The following is an 18,190-nucleotide window of genomic DNA, read 5'->3' on the forward strand; positions in this document are numbered from 1 at the left end:
AGAGTTGGTGTTTTAAATCCACTTTATGTACGGTAAGGCTAATTGGGACTGGACTTACAATTTAAAGTGGGATCTGAACCACCATGTACCTCCACCAGGTATCGCACCCAGAATCCCTTGATTACAGGCTTGGGTGTGGAGTATGCTCGGAAAACTATATATGCCTTCATGTGTAGTGAATATGTTTTGCCTGGAAAGGACAGGGTCCTCTAGCAACACTAAGCAGTCTCAATGTGGCAGGGTGCACGGACATTTTGAACAGTTCTGTACTTCCTACAGTGGAGGACGAGTTCAGTAATGACCAGCATGATAATGCTGCCTGTTATAAAGGAGGGACTGTGCATGAATGGTTTGTGGTCAGTTGGGTTTCTAAACTGGAATTGGCCTTCCCAGAGCACAGATCTGAACCCTATAGAACACCTATGGGAAGAATTAGAATGTGAACTTTCCAGTTGACCTTAACGTCCCACACCAGTACATGCTTTAGCTACAACTCCTTGAGGAAGTACGGGTTGTGATCAAGGCAAAGGGTCTAGTACTGGGGAGTGTCTCATGGGGAAAGTGTGACTATGGTTTCCCAATAGGTGTCTGGATAAATTTGATTTTTAATAATGTATGTCCACAATTGTCCTCGTCATATTTTACATACCTTGAATATTTTATCCAACTGGCTGTACGTATCTCGGACACCTGGGAATGTTGGAACACCTGTGATCATTTCTACAAAAATACACCCAACACCCCACATGTCCAACGACGTTGAATACTCTGTACTTCCGAGAAGAACATCCGGAGGCCGATACCACAGAGTCACAACCTCGTGTGAGTACGTGTGACTAGGCACAGACTTAGCTCTCGCAAGACCTGGAAAATAAGTTTATTATGAGAGTTCAATATATTTTTAGATACAGTGTTATCAACATGGCCGAGGATAAAATGGAACATATAAATTATGATGCTTAGTTCAACATTCTAAAATATGATCTCGCAGGGATACAGACTTCAGTCAAATATATTTAATAAAATTAAAAACAAAGGACATTTAACATGTGGAAATATGGAAATTGACATGGAGTATAACTGGAAATAATTTTACTTCGCTTTTCCACGACATTTAGCTAATTGAAAAGACGAGGATGAGTGATGATATGAAGAATTTGATGAAGGGAAACTCACAAAAAATGCCCAGGCCAGGATTCAAACCCGGTGCCCCTGGTGTGCAAACAACTCTGCCCCGGAGGTCGGCTGATATACTTCTTATTACATGATATAGCAAGGTTACTTTTGCAAAATCTCAACATACATACTTCGATCATGATGTGTAAAGGTCTATACTATTTTAAGACTGCTTTACCCGTTTCTGTAGACATTGAAGGGGCCGACAAATAATCTTACCACTAAATATCCTCTCTAGGTGTGAGCCCTGATTTGGGCAAATTCCTTCATCAATTTTATCTAATCATCATTCACCTCATTAGTCCAAGGAGACAGAGAAATGACATAAAAATAAGAAAAATACATAATATTATTTCATTAATTGGCAGAATTTATTGATCAATTCCGATTTTTTAGACTTAATTCCTCATGAAGTAACAATGAAAAGTGGCCAATTTTCAGTTCTGTTGAAGATAGCAAAATACACACATACACAAATACTTATTATTCCATCTTATACCTCAGCTATTAGATAAAATTATTATTACATATTAGTACACAAAATTAGAATGATTATAGAATGACCTCATAATTTTGTATATAGTTTTACTTCCATCTCTTCCAACCTAACATAGTTACGTTAACACAAAAATCACAAATGCACAAAAGTGATGTCTCATTAGTTGGATTTCATATGTTGAATTTTTAATCATATATATATATATATATATATATATATATATATATATATATATATATATATATATATATATAAATATATATAAATATATATATATATATAAATGGATGTGTGTGTGTGTGTGTGTGTGTGTGTGTGTGTGTGTGTGTGTGTGTGTGTGTGTGTGTGTGTATATATATATATATATATATATATATATATATATATATATATGTATGTATGTATGTATGTATGTATGTATGTATGTATGTATGTATGTTTGTTCCAGCATAACTCTCGAATGCCTGGAGCAATTTCAACCAAACTTTGTACACATATCACTTACAATCTGGAAAGAAATACTGTGGGAGTAAGACACCCTTAGGGTGGGGGTGGGAAGGGGTGACATGTAAAAAGAATCTAAAACTACCAATATTAGTGTGGAATCCATAGTTTTCGGAGTCACTAAGATGAATAGTGACACTCCCAATGTCATTCACTTTATTTATGCTAGCTCCTGAAGGTGAAACTAAAAATGTTTATAATCAAATTTTGAGTTAAATTCATATTATAGTGAATTTGTAAAAGATTTTACTTTATAATTTGTATACTGTACTTAAACTTTTAAATACCTGTTAACAAAATTAGTAACATTTTACAATATAATTAAAATTCATTATTTTCCTATCTAATAGAAGATTGGGATAAATAAATACCCGGGCAATGCCAGGTAATCAGTTAGTTATTAATAAAAATATTTATGACACATATCTATAAGCAATGCATTGAAGTAATGGGAATAGAACAATAGTATGTAATTACAGTTTGAATCATGCAAAATTAGACAAAATCAAATGTGAATAAAATATAAGAAAGTATAAAAACACACTGACTTCATATCTGTATTTATATCCATTATAATTCCTTATGAAAAGTATCTAAACATATCAATAGGAAACAACTGAGTTCATTAACAAACTCGAGTATTTACACATAACTTATGTTGTGAAAAAAAAAAGGTGAGACATGTTATACTAACCGAAATCAGCTAGCTTCAGCTCCCCTATCTCACTGATTAGAAGGTTCTGCGGTTTGACATCTCGATGTAACACTCTCCTTCTATGGCAATAGGCAAGACCTCGGAGAAGTTGAAAGAGGAACAGTTTCACATTTGTCGGATTCAGGCCACCACTGTGTTTCTCCATGTATTGACATAAGTCTGTATGCTAGAAATAGCAGAGAGTTTTGTTAGAATATATCAAGACATATAATTACACGCAAAACCAAAACACTACTACTTTTATTATCAACGAAAAATAGCCAATCATAGGCTGTGGTGATAATATGGACCATTATGTTCACAAATGCAGTCACTGAGTAAATTTTGCTTATATGTACTTTCCATAGTTGGAAAATAAAAAAAGACAATAGTAATTTCACCTTCAAATTAGTACAGCACATTCTTTCAAGGGCACAAGCACGTATTTCAACCTTATGTATTACTGCCTCTCACCACCACCCCTCCCACACACAGACACAAATATATTAACAATATATAGCACCTGTGCGATTCCAATGTATCCAAAAATTCTAATTCAATTGAACGGCATATGTATTTTATTTAAGGTGCGGAATTTACATTTGCCATTTCGTATAATCAGACTAGAAACGCATCTACAAACACAAGTCACAAATGTTAAGGGATGGAGTAATCTACGAAAAAAATATAATTGCACAAGAATTTCAAATTTACTTATCAACTTCAAGATATCTTGTAATAATCTTCCGTTCATCAGATAGATTGTTCTGCAAAGGACCCTAACAAAGAAAACGGATTTAGAATTCTGTTTTATTTTCCATGCAGCTTTAGTTTCTTTTCCTTTCTCGATAAAAATAAAAGTTAAACTAAAAAACTTGCCTCAAGGCATTAATAAATATGTAATAAATTCAATGAGATTTGGATTAATAAAAGTTGCAATTTTTCACATCTACGGGAAAAAATTCAAGCAGAATTCACATATAATTCCCGGAATTCAAGGAATTTCCAGTGAGTAGTCACCCTGAATGAAAATAACACCTGGTAGACATTGTAAGGTTCGCACCATTTGAATGCAGCATTCCATAATAAAAGGATAATGAAAATGCACAATATGAAACTTACCACATATTCAAATACAAAAGTAAGTGTTTCCTTGGTATGTATAATGTCATGAAGGGTAACAATATTAGAGTGCTTCAGTTCTTTTAACAAAGAGGCTTCTCGAATGGCAGTAAATGGGGCTCCCTCCTCCTCTTGTAGTCTTATCTCCTTTAAGGCCACAACTTGGTTAGTCAAACTGAAAAGGTAAACAATCAACATTAAAGAACTTGTCCCATTCCAAGCAAAGCAGTGAGCAAATTATAAACAATCTTGCTTATGATTACTGTACGAATGGGATTAACATGGCATCAGCATTCATAAATTTTAGCCACAATAGGAATATTGCAAAGAAAAATTTCTAAATTCTCATATTTAAATTGATTTGGCTATAACTCAGTTTCAATTATAATTACTTTACAAAGTAACAAGTTAATGTTTAAGGCATTTACTTGATACCAGATAAGATAAAACTCGCAGAATATGTGTGAATAAGCCACATAGTTATTTTTGTTTTGCTGATGACCATCTAAAATGAACATTAATTTTCATTAAAATAATCCTTACACTTTATATATTGTCATGCAAAACATTGGCTTACCACTGAATACACATGAAAATTAACAAGTTTTGACTTTTTCACCTATTGCAGTTTCTGATTACGTCTTGTTGATAGATTCCTTTACTAACTTATATGATTTAACAAATAGCTACAAGTAGGTACACATTATACTAATGACAATATTTATCCAAATGTAAAACCTTTTTCTACCAAGATCCTTAATATTAATTCTTACTTTCGAGATAAAAGCATTTTATCACATTTGTGGTTTTGGCATTGGTGCGATGATAAATTTTAGCAGTAAAAAAATATTGTTTTCATTAGCATCTCAACTAAAATTTCTGCCATATTTATTTCTTCTTTATTAGTGTGTCTACCAAAATAACAAATCCAAAATTCTTGACCTTTTTCTTAACATTTAATTATTCAAACCCTACTCAGGTAAAGTTGGAAATTAGCAATTAAGAAAATAAATATTTATTTAATGAAAAACCCCTACCAAAGAAAAAAAATACTTGTTTTATCTATTAGTGCATTTTGGACTGCATATGACCATGAAGATTGAATGTATAAAGAGGGAAAATGTAAAAGCCGATAACGTCAAAGCGGGGTTTCACTGTATTTGCATGTTATCCCTCTATATTTGCAATTGTCCCTTCATACATCTTATCTTACCACCATTCATCCTCATCTTCGCGATTAGCCAAAAGGGGCAGAAAAGTGAAGTAAAACAAACAAAAAAAATCATTTTGACAGCAAAAATTCTTGACCACAAGTATAATTTCTTGACTTGTAGACACCTTGTTTATTCACTATTTGTTATTAGAAAAACAAAATCAATGCTAGTTTAACCTGTGGCAATGAAGCAATTAAAAGTGTCCCTTTAGAAAAAAAGAGAGACAAAGTTATGAAATAACAAACACATTTTGCTTTACAAGTTAGAGATAATGATAATTGCTTACTTGCTATATCCTTTGAAAACTGTAGCATAAGATCCCTCCCCGAGCTGTTCAAGCTTGATATATGCTTCAGTTTTCCCAAATGGTGAATCACCCTGGAAAAGAAAAAGAGATGCATCTTGTAATACTTGCATTTTAATACATTAGGTTCACAAATTATATATAGCCTATTCACAAACGTGACCTAAGATGAATTAAAGTTTTTGCATATAAACCACATTTATAAAGGTTGCCCAAATGAAAGTGAGACTCTTTTTTTTTTCTGTAATAATTTATTGGTTGGAATATGAACATACAGGAAGTAAAAGTGATCCATCGGTGTCCCAGCGTGTCACAAGGTTTGATACCCTGAGCGAATAACGGCCGTGGTTGACTGAGGAAACAATCTTCAACGGCGTCACGGACCTCAGCATCGTTGTCGAACCGGTTGCCCTTTAGATGTTTTTTTAGTGGTCCGAAGATGTGGTAGTCGCAGGGCGAGAGATCTGGGCTGTAGGGAGGATGGATTTCCCAGCGGAAACGCCGCGGCAGATCACGGCACACCAGTGAATAACTGCTCGCTGGGCCCGTTTGGACTAATCCACGTTGTGAACATGTACATGTAAACAACACACTGCGCCGTCAGACCATACCAGTCTGCTTTCTTACATACAACGCCACCTACCAGAGCGAACACAAAGCTCTGCGCAGTTAAGCTACGACGTTACGACAAAAGTCTTATATTTCATGATATCGACATTACCTTGATTGCCTTTAAGTAGCTTCTACACAAAAGCATGGTAATACTTCTTTTCAATTGCCCTTACAATGGTGAGCCAAAACCAAACGTTTGGAGTCCCATTGGGTTTGTAAGCAGCATTCACTCACTTCAATGGCATGAACGCTAGTAATTCTACTATGAAGAAGCTACTGCTACCAGACACACATGTAATAACAACAATAACCTTAAATAAAATTTATGAGGTTATTAATACAGCAACACTTTTATGAATAGGTCTACAACTTATTATTATTATTACACCAGTAAAAAAGCCCCTATCACACGGAACTGGATTTCTAGTAGGAATGCCCTAGTTAGCGCTGAACTAACTTTCTAGGTAGCAATCATGGCCGCCTGGCTGACTACTTGACTGGTTTGGAGGAATAGGACATGTTCTAATTGCTACTTGCTTTCCTCGACTGGATTCTGTGGAACAGCCAATCAGAGCAAAGTTTCGCCATGTGAAGATAATCTGAGTGTGCAAAAGAGCGTTTTTGTCTGTGGTTTCCGAGTGTTACTCTAGCAATGTATAACGTATACAGCATGAGAGGCGTGTTGGGTTACATCATCTATGCTGAGTGCACGGTGTTTACATTTGAAACAACTAAAATATTCTTCCATACGTGTACAGTAAATGTTGTAAAGTATGTATTTAAGCAGCGCCATTGTTTTGTAGCTAATAACGTTTTATACGAAACGTTATTCCTCTCGGTTCAATAGTTATCGGCTTTTAAAAATGTATAGTGATACATTGCTTACATCTCACTCGGCCGCCATTACAACTTCCCTCGTATGGGAACAAAAGTCTATCGACAAGTACTCTTATAAGTATCGTGTGAGGCGAAAACTAGCAAATTGGTAGCCAGTCCAGAGCCAACTAGGGCATACCTACTGGAAATCCAGTTCCGTGTGATGCGGGCTTTAGTTAAAAAATAGTGTCAAAATATAGCAACAACAACACGATTCATTATCTAGCTTATCTCTAAGTAAGACTACCGAAATTCGTATAAAATTCAGCTGTTCCACCAAAAAGATCGATGTCTCAATAAATATAAAACTGCAGGATTTATAGAATAAGAAAGATTGTTATTCCAGCTAATGAAAGTAAAGTGCCTGATTATTATTTACATGCGCATTATTATTATTAGTGTGTGGTATGGAAGAATTATCGGCACTCTCAACGTACCTATAATCACTTGTTGCCTTTATATAGTTCTGCGGAAATAAATCAACTTCATACAATACAACAGTAAATAAGTATTTTGCTTGTTTAATTTTGGACTTAGTCTTTCTTAGGGTGACCCACAATATGGACCCCTACTCTAAATACGTGCTCGGGCAGTTTTGTTACCCAGGAATAATTCAGTTTCCAAGGTTAGTTTTCGAAGTGTCCTTCTGGCTTGAATCTATATTTTATTTTTATATATAAAAATGGATGTATGTGTGCGTGTGGGTGTGTATATTTGTTTGTTCCGGCATAACTCTCGAACGCCTGGAGCAAATTTAACCAAACTTGGTACAAGCATCACTTGCAATCTGGAAAAAAATACTGTGGGGGTAAGACATCCCTGGAACCCCTAGGGGTGGGGTGGGAAAGGGTGACGTAAAAATAATCGAGAACCACCGATATTAAATTTCGCACAAACAGACATCCGTGACTCTATGCAATCCCGCACAACGATAGTGTTTCTCGGGTTGTCTAACATTCAGGCTGTGTTGCGAATGGAATCCATAGTTTTCGTGACACTCCCAATGCGGTTCAACTCCAAGTTCATCGCTTACCGGCATGGGTAGTGAGAGGGGGTGAAAAATAAAATGGCACAAATGACCTAGATTAGTGTCGAATTCATAGTTTACGGAGTCTCTAAGCTAATTGGTGACATTCACGATCACATTTAAAGTTAGTTACACTTTACACTATAGTTAGAATCCATTATTTTCCTGTCTAATACAAGATTGGAAACGCCGGGTACTACATCAAGAAACGACAGAAATCACATGGACATGGGAATCTGCTACACGAACAAAAGTGTAATTATGGTGCCACTTGTGGACTAATCACTTTGTCGCCGTTAATGGTGTCCGCGTCGGAATTCCAACCGCACGTACTACTTTCCAACGCCTTTACCAACACGCTTTGAGCCTGTTAGGTACGCCCACAGCGGCCAGGATTGACTTGACATCGATTCTTCCGGTTCGCCTGTCAAGGGGTTCAGGAAGCCCGAGCTGCTCTGTACCTGAGAAGGGAGCGTGGTGAATGGATTAGTGCCGTGAGGTTTTGCAAGCCAACTGCAGACCATCTGTACATTTCAAAACCAAACGCGCTCAAGCGAACTGAATTAATGGAATATATTCTTTTGAAAATGTAGTGTCTCAATAAGTGATGAAGGGTATTAGAATATCCTCAGAAGTTAGAAAGTTAATATGATGCAGTCTGATCTCCCGTGTGGCAGTCAGACGTCCTGGAGGCCGGACACTTTTACCTTTGAAAATTCTAACACTCTGGTATCCCTAAACCTGAAGGTTCATTGTCGAATCGGCATAAGTTTTCAGCTTTTCCCTACATTCTGCGCAAGATCCACCCATTCTTGAACATCCTTACCAATTTCCTTCAGGTCCATCTTAATATTGTGGTTCCATCATCGTCTTGGCCTTCCCACAGGTCTCTTACCATCAGGTTTACCAACAAGGCTCCTGCGAACATTTTCTTTTCCATGATCTTTTATGGTCAGCCTGGTACTAATTTTTCCTTTACGCCCCATAAAAAGTGCCCTTGCACGCCACAGATTAAAATCACTAGATAAATCCACCGTATTTGTGAAAGAGCGTTCTCGTATGCACGCGTGGACTGCAGCGTTGAGAGAGGGTAGGAAAGGCGGAAGTGAGCGAGGCAGGAGGCTTCGCCGGTCGCGTTCATGCACTGGGAAACCTCACGCCATCTGACCCGTAACAGCGTAGCGTGGCATTCTAGTCATGGCAGGCTAAACAGGCGGGAGACTCGCACAGCTTTCTAGCCTCCACAAGCGTAAGCAAATTGCTGAAGCCTCGACTAAACATTACCAGCATTTCAGGGACAAACGTGGATCCAGAGCGCTCACAACGCCAGCACGTTCGTCCGCCGCCGAGTCAGATCAACACAGCAGCTTTAAAATATCGATGCGCAGCAGAATCTTCACCGATGGAGTCAAGGCAATTATGATCCGCTCTACATGCTGCGTCACACCTGCGGGCCACGAGAATAAAAGTACGCTCCTTTATTTCCTTTTCCCCCAATTTTAATAATAAGCGCACACAAAGCACAAATATAAAGGAAAGCTAGGCAGAGAGCAGGGTTAAAGATTCCACGAAGATGTAGCAAGACAAAGGCTGTTCGCAGCGGTCTAGGTTTACGACAACTGTGCCTTTTGCTGTTAACTTTGTGTACAGTGAAATCTCGATTTTACGATTTTCAAGAGACCAAGGTAAAAAAAGATATGATAAAATTTTCTAACATTTTGCTTCATTGACCATGAAGATTGAATGTATAGAGCAGAAAAATGTAAAACATAACGTAAAAGTGGGGTTTCACTGTATTTGCATTTTTCTTAAGGTCGCTGTTCTGCCATTTTGAATAATCGCGGCGATGAAGATGGATAATAATTACATGAATTTTTAAGAAGGGACATTCACCCATGCCAGGACTCGAACCTGGCACCATCGATGGACAAATCCCAAGTTCAGGTGAGAGATGAGACCTTCAACTTTGTTTATACAGGGTTTATTTTAGAATGAAAGGAGCCGAAGTTGGCTTGAAGCAGACTTTATGCACAGAAAGGCTAATCGGGACTAGATATTCACTTCAAAAGTGGAATCCGAACCACTGTGCAATGTGGCTCCACCGAGATTCGAACCAAGGACCATTTGTTTACAAGGGGACGGCGTAGAGGCGGAAATTAACAAAGAAACAACTGAATTTGAAAGAAACGTCTTGTTTTACATTTGATTTGATTCTTGTTATTTAGCGGCGCTCTACTGCCACTTTTGGTCAAGCGCGACGATGAGGATGACATGGTGAGATTGATAATGAAACACATGCAAAGTACACCACCCACTCCACCACTTACGTCGACATCTCATTTTTAAGTATTCGCATTGTCCATCGATGGTGCCAGGTTCGAGTCCTGGCATTGGTGAATGTCCCTTCATAAAATTTCATCTAATTATTATCCATCTTCATCGCCGCGATTATTCAAAATGGCAGAACAGCGACCGTAAGAAAAAATGTAAATACAGTGAAACCCTGCTTTTACGTTACCGTCCTTCACCTGATGCACTACAGCAGGGTTAACATATACGGGACAAATCCATATTCTATTTGTATGAAATTCCTTGACATCCATTTCTCCATATTAGTTTCCCTGACATTTTTGGATGTCCCAGAATTTTAATGCGAGTAGGAACTCAGCATTCCTTGTTCTTTCTCTTCACCAATTCGTCAATCATCTTCATCACCAGGACTCATTCTAGAAGGTAGAAATAATAAAAATAATCCTAAAGTTCTCAAACGCCACACGAAGAAGGTCTGTTTCGATCAGAAGCCCTGAAGGACATAAGTTCGAGGACGGACACAGGTAAGAAAGTTAAAATCGTTAACGAGAATATGTTCCCGGCCATCCAGAAACATCCTCGTGAATTCAAATGCCAAGCGCGTCGGCAAAGTTCTCCATTGCACTGGTGTCCTCTGTCATTTTCCTTACAAACTTTCACGGGGCTCCACTTCTTCCTCTTTCATTGTTATTATTACTCTTTTTATTTTCCGTTCCCGACAAACGCCTAGAAACTTCTACTTTCCAACAACTTTGCCCGAGTTTCGTTCTTTCATTAACCACGCGAATTTACCGACATCTCCATTGTTAAAAGAATTTTCAACTTCCTTATATTTCTCTATCATAATTTGTAATCCCATGTCGTTAGGTTCATTTCACTATTTCCTTTCCACAACCACATAATTTTGCGCACTCGTAAGTCGCATTCAAAGGTTAGCAAAAAAACAATCACGAAAATGGAAGTTTCAGGTCTCAATGGCATTTTATTTAATACTATACAGCGTGTCCGTAAAGTCATGGTGCACTTTTGCCGGTCACAGGAAAGCAACAAAACAAGATAGAAATGTGAAATCTTCTCCAAATAAAAGCAAAACTCTCCAAGTTTCTTACCTATTCAGTGCAGTTCGAAGTGGCCTCCATTTGTTGCCCGACACACATCTAAACGATACTCAAGTTCTTCCCACACACGGTTAAGGACGTCTGGTGTGACAGAGTGAATAACGTCTGTGATTCTCTGTTTTAAATGATTAATGTCGTTGATATGTTCACGGTACACATGCTGCTTCACATAACCCCACAAGTAAAAGTCTTAAGGGCGTCAAATCTGGGGATCGTGGTGGCCATGGCTTGACAGAACCCCTACCTATCCACAGCTGGGGAAATGTTGTATCCAGAAACTCACGAACAATGTTGACGTAGTGTGGAGGCGCGCAGACATGTTGAAAGATGACACCTTCTGGAAATTGTGGCACTGCATACATTTCCACAAGCCACAGAACACACTGGACTTTCCTCTGTACCGTCCACATCTCGACTGGCGTGGGCGAGGGCTGATCCGCTGCTGCGCAGTTCGTGGTGTTGCGTCATCACCTGTGTGCGCACACGCTTGCGCATCATACTACGGAAACTTGGAGAGTTATCCTTTTATTGGTGAAGATTTCACATTTCTATCTTGTTTTGTTGCTTTCCTGTGACCGGTCAGAAGTGCACCATGACTTTACGGACAAGTTGTGTATTTGTTAGTGCTGCAGGAAGAGGATTTCGTCCGAGCGCCAAAGAGTTCGCACGGACGACGCTAGATAGAGTACGGAATCGAGAGTTGCTTCGCTCGAGCGAATAGTGAGTTAAAATAGACTCGAACGAGTGAAAGTGGTTCCATGTAGTACTCTATTAAGTAAGGTGCACTTTTTTGGTTCAAATTTAGTCTCCAAAATTAAGTTGCGGATTAGAATAGAGTGCAAACAATCACTAAATTGAAAACACTGGAACTGAAACACACTAAGTATATTTGTAATGTAATATACTCTACAAAAAAATATCGTTATATTGTAATAAAATTAAATTCATAACAGAAAATCGTTGTACAATTTTTGGGGGAGGTGCGAATTAGCTAGCAAACATATTTATATTGTTTCAAAGATTAGAAAATTAGAATGAAAATGAGATTCGAGTAAGATGACCGATGACCAAATCAAAGGATCGAAGTGTAAAAAAATACCGACTCTCTCCAGACTTCTCCTTCCTTCTCAACCTAAGTCAGGCTGACTACTCGCCTTCCAAGACTCCCAAAAGTACTCCTGACTGTCTCAAGTCAATTGCAAAAGTGTGTCCCTACGAAGCCACCCTTCTCTTCTAATCCTCTCGGTGGAGACTTCCACCACGTCGATTCGTCAAGTTTTATCCTTCCTATTCTGTAAGCAGATTGCTACCCGTTTACTTCTTGTCACTCCAATGTTTCAGGAAGTCTGTACACACTTGACTCTGCAAAATTAAAATACCTCAGAGGAGCAGACAGCTGGTGAAAACAAGTGAATGACCCTCGGTCAGATTGAAGCTTCTGGAGAAGTATAATTCTATAATTCGTTACGATACGGAATTCATCTTAAGATTTATTGTAGCCTGCTCCTTCAAAATTACTGCATGAAGACGAGAGGAGCACGATGCTGATCACGGAAATCGACCGACTAGTTCAAGACGCTCGAAAACCCGAGGATAACATAACCCTACTGTCAGACTAAACGCCCGGCCATGAAATTAGGCGGGCGGCAGAAGTTCGCGCTGTTGCCACGTCGGAGCACAACTCCTTGTGTTGGGAGGTTTAACAGAATGAAAGATCTCGTTGTAGAGTTTTAGAGTTGGTCTTTGTAATCCATGTGATACAAACTGACAGTATTTGCTCGAAAGGTCAGGGATGACGCAAAGTGTCCCGGAGAGAGTTTGGTCTGACACTCTAACTTGGCAACGCAGCTCGGTCGACGTTGCCACACAGTGCGCGGGAAGCAGCGACTTTTGTCCCGCTCTCGCTTTGCTTTTCCCATATGTGGCAACAGCGCAATTCTGGCCAGCCGCCTCTTTTCATCGCCTTGCGTTTAGGTGTGCAATGCTGACTTCGGCACCAAATCAACACGAACGAGGCCAAAAAAGGGGGCGTTACGAAGGGAAACAATTCTATCTACAGCCGCTGAAGATGTTGACAACGACAGCGCACCCTTCTCCGAATGGGAAAAAACCGAAACACAATGCACTAGCCAAGTTTTGTGTTTGCGTGGGGTATGGACTTTTGCCAAGCAGACGCATATAAAAATGGGGGCCTTGAAAGTCGACGTTGCGAGTGTCCAGAACGTTTAGCAAAGTCGACATTTCTTCCTCGTCACCTCTTCTACAACTACCAAGGAAAAGGTTGAGGCTATTTCCTCCTAGAAAAGTGACTTATATTGACACTTACTTCGTATTAAAATTTGTTCTTAATGGTGTGTTCCATATTTTCAAGAAGAAAATTGAGAGTAAGGTAAACATAAATAAATTACAAGTTGGCGATACCATACGTAGAACTTTATGTTAAGGGGATATTACAATGGAGAGTATTGAAATCTAATAGAGGAAAAGGTCTAAATATGCCCCCCCCCTATTTATGTTGTCATTTTCGGGTGGGGGGAATGAATATATCAAGCACCTGTCTTTAAAATGGATATTTATGAAATATATACTTAAATATAATATCATGCTAAAGTATAGAAGGTCTCAATTTGTTTTAAAAAAGCAATTTCCAAAAAAATGGTAAAATGATGTATTTCAAAATTGTGGTCTAAATATGGCCTACTAGTGACAATATCACAAAAAGCAATCAAAATTTTAAAAAACAGTCATTTATCGCTAAAACATTATAAAATTCATATTTATGAATAATCTGTTGTTTTGAAAATCACGCGGAATAAAAAAAATCGAAATTAAGAAAAACATCCAAATATTTGTTGAAAATGTGATCTCAACATTAGACCTCATATCATAGCCCATATTTAGACCATCACGCTATTTTTCTTCTTCAATTTATTTTCACTCTCTGTGGTACATATTTCACAAACAAATCATGGCATTATAAAAGCCCACATTTGTTTTATGTACCGCTTATAACCTATACAAAGCAGATGAGAATTCAGAAAACGCTGAGTTAAAACATACCTGCAAAAAGTTTTCGGAGGTCGCAATTCTATAACAGCGTACAAGGCCGAAACTAACCACCACTTTCTCTTGCGAATTGGCGCCGCAACCTTTGTCCTTGACAGATAACCAGTTCCAATAGCCTCTGCCAGGCTGCAGCACCAGGGAGCGCTGATAACTCCAAAACCCATATTTAAACCTTCGCCCATATTTAGACTTTCTCCTCTACTGTATTTTTTGTACTGCTCTCAATTTAAAAACCACAAATTTCTACAAAAGTACCCTTGCAACATAAATAACATGCTTAAATCATCAATCATTAAAGTAAATTATTGATGCAAACATGTAAGTCACACATGCCTATTATACCTACGCCACGCTATCTCCCGGCCCCCATTCACAGCGCAGAACGGTAATTTTGACAAAATCCTGTTTTCCTGCTGGCCGCTTCGAGGATGAGGTATTCTAAGGTTGCCGATTGTTACCCAAACAGGGGGTCAGCGGCAGGCCTAACTGGCTGTTTGAGCGCAAGTTTCTTTGTGTGCAAAAGAGACAACAGCAGGTAACTGCCATAACGGTGTTCCCCGCGCAGGAAGTTAGCCTGGTCGTACTCTACAACACATTTAAAAAACTATATCTTGTAGAATACTCAAGAACACTACACAAAGAAAAATGTAAACCATCGAGGTCCCTCCCTTGGAAAACTACATTGCAAATGGTAGCATAAGACTGCTATGGTTAAGGTAACTAAAATACATATTACGACGCCGAGAGTTACGGCGTCGCGGGAGAAGGTGCTGCGCGCACCTTGTTCCCCGCTTCCCTTGCCAGCATGTAGGCCACCCGCCGTAAGACCAGGCAAGAGCTGTAGCAATTGGACCTGTAGATGGCAGCCCGATGCAGTAAAAGGTGCTCCGTAGCCTTGCGCCTGCGCAGGAGATAAGTGGGAGAAGTTTCCTCTGTGACGTTAGGGAATGCGCAGTGAAATGCGCCGTAGCTTCCTGCGCGTGCGCAGAACAATGGAGAAGTTATTTTTGTGCGGCGCCAGAGAAAAACTAGCGCCAAATCTATACATGAAATAACCCGCCCGTAAGGACGCCTCCATGACGAGCGTTTAAGGCAAGTAGTTCATTGCCTGACCTTTTGCGCTCTCGTTCAACTTAAAAAGAATGCCGTTTTGTACCGAGTAAACACAAAAGGCCTTCCACGCAGCGCGCTCTAGACACAAACGGTTTTGTTTTCGACGTCGCCGTCGCAGAGACTACTTTTTTTTACATTATATAATTAATTTCATGCCTGCGTGCGTCATCTCTGCACTGTGGTGTTTATTCACACAGAGCGCTATAATTTGAAACGGATGCAAGCTACGGTAGCAAAGCAAACACACGGAACTACAAAGGAGCGTAATTGCTCAAAGGATTTTCTGGCTCATACATGGAAGAACTGCATTGTTACGCATGTTGAAGCTGCCCTTAAAAAAACTTTGTAGCGTTTTAAGGGAAATGGGTGAAGCGTTGGATCGACGAAAACAGGCTTAGACTGCGATTTTAAGCTGGAATGTTCCTTTTAGGAACACATGGTCCGAATAAGTTAACCAGGAATTATATCTTTGCCAACTATCATTCTAGAAACCTCAAGTATATTGTACCCTGGGGTCGAGGTGCCGGTTTTTGCCGCGTGTCACATAAAAACGTCAAGCGCAATGGTTAGATATGTTGCATTTGTAAGTTTTATTTTATGGTCATTTTAGCTCAGTCTCCCTTCTTGCTTATTGTATGGTAACTTTCCTTCTGGATAAAAATATAGACAAGGCAGAGTAGGAAATAAAACCGTGTAACAACTCTGCTCCTGGATAGAACTCTAGAGGACGGAACAGGAAAAGAAACTCTGTAGCCACTCTGCTTCTGGGTAAAACTACAGTCAACTACAAAACAAGAAACCGTGTAACAACTCTGTTTCGAGAATGGAGTTAGAAGAAAAACATTATGCAGGAACTCTGCTTCTGGGTAAAACACAATGAAGGACAGAATTGGGAGGGAAATTATGCAGAAACTCTGCTTCTAGATAAAACTGTAGAGGATGTAGTAGGAAAAGAAACTGTCCAGCAACCCTGCTTGTGGATGAAACACGATAAAGGACAAAGTAGCGAAGGAGACTGAAGCAACTCTGCTTCTGGATAAAGCTCTAGATTGAGTAGGAAAGAAACAGTGTAACACCTCTGCTTCAAGGATGGAGTTTAAAAAACATTGTGTGGAGAAACTGCTTCTTGGTAAAACACAATAGAGAACAGAGTTGGGGAGGAAACTGTAGCAACTTTGCGTCTGAATGAAACTAGAAAGGCTAAGTAAGGTAGAAAGGAACTATGTAACAACCACATTTTTAGGTTAAATTCTTGAGAGGGTAGAGTTGGAAATGAAACTGTGTAGCAGATGTGCTTCTGGATAATAATATGGACACGACAGAGTAGGAAAGAAACAACAGAACAACCGACTCTGCTTCGAGAATGGAGTTTGAAAAGAAACTGTAGCAACTCTGCTTCGAAGATGTAGTTGGAGAAAACATTGTGTAGCAAACTCTGCGTCTAAATATTACTAGAGAGGCTAAAGTAGAAGAGGAAACTACGTAGTAACTATTTCTAGGTAAAGCTCTTGAGAGGGTAGCAACTCTGTGGATAAACTCATAGACACAGCAGAGTAGAAAGGAAACAGCATAACAAGAAACTCTGCTTTGAGGAGGGCATTGGAAAAGAAATTGTATAGCAACTCTGGTTCTGCAAAATACTATAGATACGAGAGACAAGGAAAGAAACAGTGTAGCAACTCTGCGTCTAAATTAAACCAAAGGCTAAGGTAGATAAATAAACTACATAAGAACTCAGTTTCTAGGAAAAGCTCTTGAGAGGATAGAGTAGGAAATGAAACTGTGTAGCAAATATGTTTCTGGATAAAATTATAGACATGGCAGAGTAGGGAAGCAACAACAGAACAACCAACTCTACTTCGAGGATGGAGTTGGAAGAGAATTTGTGTGGCAACTCTGCTTCGAGGATGGAGTTGGAAGATAATTTGTGTGGCAACTCTGCTTCGAGGATGGAGTTGGAAGATAATTTGTGTGGCAACTCTGCTTCGTGGATGGAGCTGGAAGAGAATTTGTGTAGCAACTCTGCTTCGAGGATGGAGCTGGAAGAGAATTTGTGTAGCAACTCTGCTTCGAGGATGGAGCTGGAAGAGAATTTGTGTGGCAACACTGCTTCGAGGATGGAGCTGGAAGAGAATTTGTGTGGCAACTCTGCTTCGAGGATGGAGTTGGAAGATAATTTGTGTGGCAACTCTGCTTCGTGGATGAAGTTGGAAGAGAATTTGTGTGGCAACTCTGCTTCGAGGATGGAGCTGGAAGAGAATTTGTGTGGCAACTCTGCTTCGAGGATGGAGTTGGAAGAGAATTTGTGTGGCAACTCTGCTTCGAGGATGGAGTTGGAAGAGAATTTGTGTGGCAACTCTGCTTCGAGGATAGAGTTGGAAGAGAATTTGTGTGACAACTCTGCTTGTTGTACAACTATTGAAATGACAAGAGTAGGAAAAAAAACAAAAAAACAGTGTTAACAAATCTGCTTCGAAGATGGAGTAGGGAAAGAAACTGTGTAGCAATTCTGCTTCTGAAGAAAACTTTGAATACAAAAGGTCCAATTTATGATC

At 39.1% G+C, this 18,190-nt stretch overlaps 1 protein-coding gene across 3 annotated transcripts in view; it reads right to left on the reverse strand.

Annotated features, from left to right (window-relative positions):
• Window positions 1–18,190, reverse strand: part of Eip63E (cyclin dependent kinase Eip63E) — a 534,609-nt gene that overhangs the window by 21,314 nt on the left and 495,105 nt on the right. For all 3 annotated transcript variants that reach the window (XM_083143954.1, XM_083143952.1, XM_083143953.1), the window contains 4 exons: window positions 5,496–5,587; window positions 3,996–4,170; window positions 2,874–3,060; window positions 650–864 (listed from right to left, as the gene is read on the reverse strand). In XM_083143954.1, the coding sequence (XP_083000080.1) occupies window positions 650–864; window positions 2,874–3,060; window positions 3,996–4,170; window positions 5,496–5,587 (669 nt within the window). The remainder of the gene's footprint in view (window positions 1–649; window positions 865–2,873; window positions 3,061–3,995; window positions 4,171–5,495; window positions 5,588–18,190) is intronic.

The sequence above is a fragment of the Lepisma saccharinum genome, chromosome 22 (assembly GCF_977018435.1).
Source record: "Lepisma saccharinum chromosome 22, izLepSacc3.1, whole genome shotgun sequence".
NCBI lineage: Eukaryota > Metazoa > Arthropoda > Insecta > Zygentoma > Lepismatidae > Lepisma > Lepisma saccharinum.